The sequence below is a fragment of the Chinchilla lanigera genome, unplaced genomic scaffold (assembly GCF_000276665.1).
Source record: "Chinchilla lanigera isolate Chin_1 unplaced genomic scaffold, ChiLan1.0 scaffold00001, whole genome shotgun sequence".
Lineage (NCBI taxonomy): Eukaryota > Metazoa > Chordata > Mammalia > Rodentia > Chinchillidae > Chinchilla > Chinchilla lanigera.
Genome location: NW_004955402.1, coordinates 31,427,878 through 31,438,615, shown reverse-complemented (window position 1 = coordinate 31,438,615; position 10,738 = coordinate 31,427,878). Strand labels below are relative to the sequence as shown.

The 10,738-nt window shown below is 40.3% G+C and overlaps 1 protein-coding gene across 2 annotated transcripts in view; it reads left to right on the top strand.

The window, feature by feature from the left end:
• Epg5 (ectopic P-granules autophagy protein 5 homolog (C. elegans)) overlaps positions 1-10,738 on the top strand; it is a 109,342-nt gene that overhangs the window by 93,574 nt on the left and 5,030 nt on the right. For both annotated transcript variants that reach the window (XM_013510404.1, XM_005372862.2), the window contains exons 37-43: positions 1,053-1,238; positions 1,743-1,952; positions 2,691-2,835; positions 5,068-5,310; positions 6,463-6,679; positions 8,368-8,583; positions 9,350-9,464. In XM_013510404.1, the coding sequence (XP_013365858.1) occupies positions 1,053-1,238; positions 1,743-1,952; positions 2,691-2,835; positions 5,068-5,310; positions 6,463-6,679; positions 8,368-8,583; positions 9,350-9,464 (1,332 nt within the window). The remainder of the gene's footprint in view (positions 1-1,052; positions 1,239-1,742; positions 1,953-2,690; positions 2,836-5,067; positions 5,311-6,462; positions 6,680-8,367; positions 8,584-9,349; positions 9,465-10,738) is intronic.

Genomic DNA, 10,738 nt, shown 5'->3' with positions numbered 1-10,738 from the left:
GACCAGAATTGTGGAAAGAATTAAATTCATGAAACTAGGTGTGTGTGTGTGTGTGTGTGTGTGTGTGTGTGTGTATAATTTTTTGACAAGGTTGAAGGTAGAGAACAGATTATAAAGGAGGCTGAAAAATCATTTTCTACAAGGGCAGAGTCTTAATAGCACAGTATAACATAGTAATAGGAAGATGTGAATTGCCACCAAATTCCATTGATCATAATTTTGTAGATCATAGTAGATCATAGTAGAGCTTTTAATCTTCATTTTTTAAAGGAAAAGTGTATGACTTAGCCATGTTTTATTTTAAATAAATTAGAAATACTGAAATAAGCTTATAAAATATAACTTGAAGGTTGATTATATATTTTATAATATACTCCTCAAAAAAACCTTGAACAGAATTTAAGGAATATGCAGTCATTACCAATTAGAATGACATGGAGACATTTTTACAGTATTACATTAAAAAGATGGTATAAATATTATAAATATTATACTAATATTGTACTAATGTAGAATTCTCCAAATGTGGTCTTAGGGACATCAAAATGAACATCACCTAGGGACTTAATAGAAATATACATTCCTGCTCTCAGCCTAAAATCTTGAGGGGCAGGCCCTGCAATGTGTGTTTTAATGATCCTCCCAGTGGTTCTGATACATGCCTACCTTTAGGAACTACAGACTACTAATGCTCCACTTCCATCCTGTCCCAGCATATCTTAGGATTCTGACACTCCTGCAGCTCAGTGATTCACTGTAGCAGGGAATCTGCACCTGGGGGGGTTAGAAAAGGGCTTTTCTCTCCAGTTTTAAATTATTGGGACAAATAATGAAATCTAAACAGGTTAGCTCCAAAATGTGCACATACATTGAGTATGGAAGGAAAGTTACAACAAATGTTTACATCTCGCAAGGTAGGATTATGAATGATATTTATAATCTGAGAAAAATTGTTTTATAAAATTAATTTATGAAACATTGATTTGTACACATTTTTTAGATGTATCAAAGAGCAAAAAACAAAACACTGACTTTGATACACTTCCGTTTAGGTGGAACGAGGAAGCCCCAAGAGCTGTTTCTTGTTTTTTGGGTCTGTACTCTGTGAAGTCAATTGGGTTAGTGTGCTGTCTGATGCCTGGAGTCCTAATCCCCAGCCCGAAACTCGGAGCATGATTGTCTGCCTTCTTTTCATGATGGTTCTACTGGCAAAGGAAATTCACCTAGTGGACCAAACAGTAAGTTTGAGGAGCTTGCTGTCAGACTTGGCTTCTTAGGTCCTTGTTTTCTCCTAGGTTGTGGTTTTCCTTTGTTTCTCCAGCACCTCTGGCAGTATGAATAGATGCTTGGTACATGAGATGTGCCTTCAACTAGACCCTGTTTCCCTCAGATAGCCCGTTGTCTGGGTCTGAATTGTGAAGAGAACTCCACAGAGTTAGAATATATAATCAGTTTTATTTTACATATCAGTAATTCCTACTTTAATGTACTACGCCTCTTGAGGTCATTGTAGGTATGTACTACCAGAGCAGAATCCTTGGAAGATTGGATTCTGAATGCTTTCAGATCTTAATGTTGATGTGTTTTCTACCTCAGTTTTAGTTATTGCTTTCCCTAGTGCTAACTGGAGTAGATACTTATTGACATCATGCTTAGTGTTTTTTTTCAGACTAGAGACACATTCTGGGGAAATTGGGAGCTCTGGGACTAAAGCAGTGTAAGAATCTGTGTTTCATTTTCAGGACTCACCTTTACTTAGTCTTCTGGGACAAACTAGCTCACTTTCATGGCACCTTGTGGATATTGTGTCATACCAGAGTATATTAGGTTATTTCAGCAGTCATTATCCTCCATCCATCATCCTGGCAAAAGAACCAGCTGCTGAAATGATTGTGAAGCTCCTGAAAGTGGCTGCCGGCCTTTCCATTCCTAACGAGGACCAGAAACACCTTGTAAGTTGAGAGGGTGATTAAAAGGCAGGCAGTGTTCTTTGAGACTGGAAGCCCCGTAAGTGCTACTGAGGATAGTCTCAAACCTGCTGACTGCTCAGTAGAGAAAGCTAGGGGCTCTGTGTCATTGTGTGCTCATACTGGCCTCTTGGACCCTTTGGTTTGATTCCTTTCTTTTGCTAAGACTTCGTTTCCTGGCAGCATCATGTGCTGATCAGATCAGAGTAGATTGAGGCCTGGCAATGGGCCACTAGTTTAATTATCTGAATGTCATTGGTGGCAGAGTGGCAGGGAGGGTGATGATATGAGTTCTAGATCTGACAGACTCAGATCCCAACTCACTGCCATTCTGACCTTGGGCAGGTCTTAGTGTTCTCTTCTGAATTGGAAATACCTTTTCTCAAAGTATGTTTGAGGATTGAACACAAAAGTTTTGGGAACAGTTCCTGGCAAACAATCATTGTTTACTTAGTGTTATTATTAATGTAGTAAGAAGGGGTGGTGGTAGGGGGAATGTTCTGCAGAACCTGGGAGAACAGGAGTTCTTGTCCAAGTGTTAACCATGTTTCATATCCCCTGATATAGTTCCCCCGGCTCACCTGAATGAAGCTTTTGAGTGGCTTCCTTATCTGTCCCCATCGTCCCTACCCAAGCATCAGTTCAGTGCCATGCCCCCAGGGTACACTCAGTTCATAGTCCTTGCTTAGATTTATTTGAATGATCCTTTTTTTTGTTTATCAGGATGTAGTTCCAAAATGCCGAGCTTTCACTCATCAGATGGTTCAGTTCCTCAGCACCCTGGAACAAAATGGAAAAATCACCTTTGCAGTTCTAGAGCAAGAAATGTCTAAGCTTTTAGATGATATCATTGTCTTTAACCCACCTGGTAAGTGAGCAGTGGGAAATCACATACTGATGCTGTGAATTTCTGCCATGTATGAGGCATTGTGGAATGAGGAAGATGGGCAAAACCCTGTCATTCCTGTATCCAGAGGAGCAGTGGTCAGTCACAGATCTCTTTGGACATGGGACACTCAGACCTTGAGTGTTAAGAACTTGAGGAGGCATTGACCCTGGAAGATGCTGACAGGAGGTGACCTGGACTGAGGTTTGAGCTGGATGACTGGATTTACTGATTAGGGGATAACAGGAGACCTTCGAGTAGGCAACTCTCCTAGCATTTGGCCTTCCTAGCATTTAGCTCTTAACTAGGAGAATCATCTGTTGATTTAGTACTTTATAGAGAGCACTTCTGCTGCTAACAGATTGGTGGACTAGACATCCTGACTGCCTGCCCTGCTAAAAATAGCCAAGAAGGCTGGATAAAAAGTTTTTAACAAACCAAAAAATAAACTTACCAGTGGAATGGCAAAAGGATAGGAAGTCTCAGAGACTATGACAAAGTGAAAGGAGGAGCCTGTAAAGGTACGTGAAGTACTGATTTTGGCTTCACCTTCACCTTCTGAGGGCTCTATGGGGAGCTGATGAGGCCCAGGGCTGACCTAAGGTAGCCTAAAAGGAGATTCCATACATAAACCACAGGGCTCTCACATCTTTACTGCAGCAATGAGCCAGAAATCAGCTCCTGTGAGAGCAGAGCACATAGTTACCTCTTCTCACCTTGGTGTTGGGCCCGCTGTCTGTGTAGTGCAGAAGAGAAAGCTATTTTGAAAATTGATAAATACAGGCTCATGGAGTCTTGAAGCAAGGGCTCATACTATTGAGATTGTGACAGGAAGAAAAGAAAGAAGGAGAAAGGAAGAGGGAGAGAGGAGGGGGAGTGACAGAGTGAAGGAGGGAGCAAAGGAGGGAAGAAGAATCCTCAGGCAGTGCTGCAGAAAGTGATGGAGGTGGTCATCTGTCATTGGGCCATGTGGGCTGAGTAATGGCTGGCCAGGGAAGGTGAGCAAAGTCCTTCTAGAAGGACTAATCAGAAGAGTAATAAGGTCAGATAGTTTCAGGGAAACATTTGTTAGCCCTGTTAATGATGAATGGGCTGGGATCTGTTTTGAGGCTCATTGCCATGATTTTTACCTGTGAGTCATACTTAAAAGGTAAACTAAAATCTCAGTTGCTATTCAGTTAAAATTAAGATAAGGCCTTTATTATGAAGAATAATACGTAAATATATGAAAAAAATTAATGTGTACATACTGTTATTATGTCTCTCCTTAAGGTTTTTTTTAAAAGTACTTCATGATAGATACTATAGTTACATTAAGTTAGAGTTGATTTAACATTGAATAAGTAGTGAATTTGTTTTGATGTATGTGATGAGATCTCCTAAATTCTTACTATTCCTGTTGGTGTAAATACTGCATCCTCAGTTCTGTTCTATTAAAAAATACCTAACTCAGGGAGAGCTAGAAATAATTGGCAAAAATTATGCCTATTAAAACTCCCAGTAGCATGTATTTTCTGTTGGGGTATGAAGGAATCTGTCTCGGTCACCTCCTCTGCAGTTCTTTTATGAAATGAATTTGCTCTTTCTATGTAAAAAACAAAGAAATAACCATGTGTGGTGGTGGTGTGCCTGTGGGCCCAAGAGTTTGGGTCCAGCCTGGGTAACATAGACCCCTGTCTCTTTAAAAAAAAAAAAAAAAAACCAAGAAGAAAAATGAGAAGGAGAAGAGCTATTGTTAGGAACCTTAAAAAGGTTTTCCTTACTTTTATGTTTAGTTTTAGTAATAACCTTGATTCTGTGTAAATTACCCCACAGTGTTGGTAGCATTGGCAGTAGCTTATGGTAGGGGGTTGGGTACTTTTGTTATCTAGTTGAGTGCTGTGATCTATGTATTTGGTTTTGCATCAGCAAAACTTTGAAAATAAAGGTAATTACACATGTTATAATAAATTTACTCTTTCCTACCAGCTTGCTATATGTGCATTTATTAAGGTATTCTTCTGTCACACTGCTTACTCAGGGAACTCTTAATATTTAGCTCATATAAAATACTTCTGTTCCAGTCTGTCCAAAAAACCAAACAAGTCTGGAGTCTTCCTTCTGGTCCCTGGAGACCAGCTAAGATTGAAGCACCAATGTCCTTATGATCACATTCCTATTGTCCCCTGATCATGTTCCAGCCGCCTGAGTGTGTGTGTGTGTGTTCCCCTTCAGACATGGACAGCCAGGCCCGCCACATGGCCCTCAGCAGCCTCTTTATGGAAGTCCTAATGATGATGAACAATGCAACCATCCCAACAGCTGAGTTCCTGCGGGGCAGTATCCGGACCTGGATCAGCCAAAAAGTCCATGGGCTGGTGGTGCTGCCCCTTTTAACAGCAGCCTGCCAGAGCCTGGCTTCTGTCCGACACATGGCAGAGATTACAGAAGCCTGCATCACTGCCTACTTCAAGGAAAGTAAGAGGGTGTTATCTTTTCTCTTCTCGTTGTGTTAGTCTTTCCCCGGAAAGGTTAAAGTTTTGTCGTCAGATCTTTCTAGACTCTTCCCAGTGGAAGATGGATTATATATATATATTCTTTTTTTTTTCCCCATAAAGATCTATATTTAGCATGAAAACCTTTGGCCCGTGTCTGTTGGGGAGAAGAGCTCTAACTTATTTCATACTGGTTTTAGCATGTCAGACCAGCTCTGTTGTGATAGGCAGATTCATGGTCCTCAGAATAAATGTATACCAGAACCTTTATAATAATGATCCACTATGTTAATTTTCCTCCTTTTGGGTCACTTTGGGTAAATGAGTTTTCATAGAAATCTTTTTTGTTTCCTGTCATGCTCCTTAAACCATATGAAGAGGTCACCCTCTCCTGCCCCCCCCCTTTCTTTTATCTTTCTTGCCTTGCCTCTAAACTCTCAGACTCTTGAGACAACCTAGTCTGATTAGTAAAAGTTGCTTAGAACAGCCCTTCTTAACTCTGATACTCAGACACATATCATACTACAGACAGTGAGAGAGAAAAGAGGGTACTGGAGCAGGAGTCCACTGAGTGCCTAAAATCTACCATCTGCCCTATCCTGACAGTCCGTGAACCATCCGTGTCTGCCGTGGCGATGCTGTGCCTGTCTCTGTGTACCCAACCCTTATTCTTCTCAAAAGTTAAAAACCATTAGACTAATATTGCTAAATTTGTGTTACTAAAAAAGTTTTCATCAAAATAAGAGCTAAGCTTTGGTAAGTAAAATACTGTGTATCAAATGGTAACAGTTTTCCTTGGAGAAGTATAAGTATTCATACATACTTAAAAACTGTTTTAAAGTTAAAACTATTAGATGACCACTGCAGAAGAGGTTAATGATCTTAATATGATGAGAAAGGTGATTTGTAAATATGCAGTCCTAAGTTTTGACTTCTTAATAGTGGCATCAAGCATCAAGCATCAAGTGGCATCAAGCCTGAGGGCTTTCCAGTTGCAGCTCGAGAGTATATTTGACTTTTGTGGCCTATAGGACCAATGTGAGAAATTATTGTCTTAACATGAGTAGATTTATTAGAGTTGTTAAATAATTAGACTTTTGCTTATATTTTGATTCTCGTCTTGTTCTTTCCTTAGACTCCCTCAATCAAAATTTAGGATGGGGACCCATCCTGGTGTCCCTTCAAGTTCCTGAGCTCAACATAGAAGAGTTTCTGCAGGAGTGCCTCGCTCTTGGCAGTTACTTGACTCTGTATGTCTACCTACTTCAGTGTTTAAATAGTGAACAGACTTTAAGGAATGAAATGAAAGTGCTGCTGCTCCTTAGCAAGTGGTTGGAACAGGTGTATCCAAGGTATGTTCACCTGCTGGCTGCTGTATCAAACTTGTGTTTGGTTAACTTGGAGTTTAAAATTTAGGTAAGTACAGTATATATATAAGGGCACAGAGCCATTTGGCACATAAAAAATAAACAAGGCTATGAGGTATTGTTATACTTGTTTGGGAAAAATTCATACTTTGATGGGCTAACTTTCTGAGGAGATTTTTTATGCCCTAAAATGGTGGTGGCAAACCTATGGTATGCATGTGGCAGCAGGCTGTGTGTATCATTGAAAGCTCTAAATGGTTCTCCATCAGTGACCTAAAACAAGCATTTTGAATCACTAAGCTTTAGTTTTCTTGTGTTAAGTAAAGAGAATAATCCCTAGAGTGTCAGTTACTTTCTTATTGCTGAGTTAAGGAAGGAAAGGTTTATTCCTCTCACAGTTTGTAGAGGTTTCATTCCATAATCGGCTGGCTTCAAGGCATGGTGGCTTGACAGAGGGTCATTGCAGAGGAGAACTAGTTCATGGCAAGTAGAAGACAGCAAAAGCAGACAAGCAAGGCCAAAACAAGTCTCTTTTTGTCCCTTTTATTGTATCCAGGCTACTGGGATTAGGGTGGTGCCTAACCAATCAGTGGACTGATTTAATAATCACACATCCTTAATCCTAGCATTGCACTGTGAATCAGTCACACTCCATCCAGCCATCTCTGAAAAAGCCTCACCTATGACCACATGAGGCTTTGGGGAGACATCTAGACACAAACCATAACAGCTAGCCTAGGGTTATGAAGATAAAGTGAAATTTTTGAACATAAAGCCAGGACACAGTATCTGGCATGGAGTAAGTGTTTGATAAATAGTAGCTGTTACAATTATGTTACTTTAATAACATTAACATTTTACTAACACCATCACCATAGGCTCTTTATTTTTTTAGTTTTAGTACTGTACATGAGTATAGTATATATGTTTGCATTTCTTTTAAGAAGTTGGTACAGGTATGTAACACATCCTAATTCCTTTTTTCAATCTTTTTCCCTTCCCTCTCTCTTCCCTTGGTCTCCTTTCTCTTTTTTTTGTACGTGTTTCCAGTATATAATGTTTACATGGCTTGTTTGGAGTTGATACATATGCAGACCTCATCCTTACTCCTTTTTTCATCCCTTGTCCCTTCCTTCCTCTTTTCCACTATCTCTTGATCACTTTCCCCTTTGAGAATGATCTGTCTCACATTCCTCAAAAAACTAAACTAGAAATTTCATTTGACCCAGCTGTACCTCTTTTAGTTATCTTTCCAAAAGAGTTAAAGACATCATATTAAGTGATACATGCACACCCATGTTTATAACAGCACAACTTATAATAGGTAAATCTTGAAGCAGCCCATATATCCCTCAACAGATGAAGGGATAAAGAAAATGTGGTATTTACACACCATACAGGGCTTACTACTCTGCCATAGAGAAAGATAAACTTGAGTCATTTGTAGGAAAATGTTGCACCTTGAAATCATAATGTTAAGTGAGATAAATCAAACACACAGCTTAAATGTAACATTGTTTCTCTTATATGAGAAACCCAGAATAAAAATAAACAGCCTAGGCTTTTAGAGTACTAACTGTTGCCTTTACATCAAACTCAAAGGCAGACTTTCAGTTAAGTGCAAATGGAAAAAAATCCACTTCAGATTTTGTTTCTTCTGGTATCTCCCTCAGCTCCTCACAGGAAGAGGCAAAGCTGTTTCTGTGGTGGCACCAAGTCCTGCAGCTGTCCCTGATTCAGATGGAGCAGAACGACTTGGTCCTGACGGAATCTGTTGTCCGGGTTCTGCTCATGCTTCAGAGCAGGCAAAGCCTTGTGGCTGAGGAAAGGCTCAGTTCAGGGATTCTGGGGGCAATCGGGTTGGGCCGGAAGTCACCCTTGTCCAACAGGTGAGGAACATGTGTTGCTGCTCTCAGTAGGCTTCAGATGTGATACTGGAAAAAATCAGAGTCTGATTACATTTTTATATTCCAAAATAGCATTTCTTTCTTGCTTAACCCCTTTATTTTTAAGTTCAAATAGTATATTTTAGTGGTATCTCCTACATTTTGACTTTATAGCTTGATTGTACTACTGATTTCTTTTTAGTTTTGAGCCAGAAAGTGATGGTGTACAGGTAGGTCAAAATATCAGTCATCTACTTCATTGTGGGCACTTCGTCTTCAGAACTTGTGAGGGACTCTAGTGAACTGCTAAGTCATCAAGATGGACTGAGGTCTGTTGATAAGTAAGGAGGAATAAGTCTAGGTCTTGTTACTAAAAATCTCAAGTTGTGAAGGAATTTGTCATTATCTTTCTAGCCTATCTCATAATATTTGTATCATGGTTTTCTTTTTTTTCTTTTTTCCTCTCTTCCCATCCTTTCCTCTCTTAATTTTACCTTCTTCTTCCCTGCCTTTCTCCCTCCCGGACTTCCTCTTTTTCTTCTTCCCCTCCCCCTCCTCATTCACAAACTGTCAGACATTTTTGGTGTGGTATTAATGAAACAGAAGATTAAAGCTGTTTCGTGGATCATACTTGATTTTCCTGAAGAATCTGACTATATGACAAATACAGAAATGCAATTATCTTGTTTTGTTTTTTATAGAGAAGACTTTATTTTTAAATGTCACTTTAAGAGTCACTTGCTGCTTCTGACCTGTCCCTCACATCCAGGTTCCGAGTGGTTGCTCGAGGCATGGCTACCTTCCTCTCAGTTCAGGTCCCTACAGAAGACCAGATCCGTTTGAAGCCTGGCTCTGAGTTACATCTTGGCCCAAAAGCTCAGCAGGTCAGTAAAAACAGCTTAACATAAGGATTAGCGGTTTTCTAGCACCTTTTCACAGAAGGAAGGGAGGTGGCAGTTCTGGCCTGCACACTTGATGACATGGTAGTACAATGTTCTTTTTGGTGTCCTTTCCCTACTGGAAGATACTTACCTGTTTTGTGAGTCTGAATGTTGACCACTGTCAGCCAATGCTGGAATAACCCAATAGCAACAAAATGGCACTTGTGAGAAGTTACAGTGTATTCTAAAAATGTGGCAGTGATCCCATTCCTGTAACTCATGGGCAGGTGTGAAGTCAGAGATACATTTCAGGCTGTATTTGAGGAATCTTGTACTTTCCTGTGGTCCCAGGACCTGGAGCATCATCAGCACCTTGCGTTAGCCATGCCCAGAGGTCACTGGCACCCTCTTTGCCTACCTTCCATCAGGCACACTCCAAGTGATGACACGATGCATGTTCCTTGCATACTTCTCTTGGGATTTTCAGACTTGGAAAAGGCCGTCTTTTTCAGAATGATTAATCTTATGCAACCTATCACAGTGGACGATTTTGGGGGCTAAATTTAAGGCATGAAAAGGGGTGGAGAGAGACATTATTATTCATGGAAGTGTCTTGGGCCTACTCCGTGCCACCATTATTTTGGCAGCATAGGGAGTGAACCAAGGGCCTTCACACTGAACTGCTTCTCTAAGCTCTTCTTAAATTTAGAAAATCTCTCTAAGTGGCTAAGTTGTCCAGCCTGAACTTGAACTTGTGATCCTCCTGCCTTCACTTCCTAGATTGCTGGTATTACAGACATGTGCCACTACTGGTTTTTGTTCCTTTGATTCCTGTTTTAGATTGAACTCTGTTCACATAGCTCTTAACTTGGTACCAAAATCCCTAGTTGTTTACTTTCAACCCTAAGACTTCTGTCTACACAGGTTTCCTGGTAATTTACTTCTAAGCTTCCAGTTTATTTAGCAGCCTCCCACTCTCCACCAAAAAATTCTTTCTTATTTTCCGAACCAAGCAGATCCCAAAATTTGATACATATACTCTAGTGTTACCCTTCCCGTCCATAGGATAGGGTGTGCCCCAGTGGAGAGAGCATGCTTTCAGAAGCGTGGAGGTGAGTGAGTTTGTGCAGTGGGAAAACAAAACTCCCCACCCCAAGAGCTCCTTCTCTGACTTTTTGCTTCCTTCATGCACAGTCTCTTCCCCTTCTCTTTTATAAAGGAAGGAAAAATTAGAATTATGGAACCAGAGAATGTTTTTCTTTATTTCTTTGAAGAGA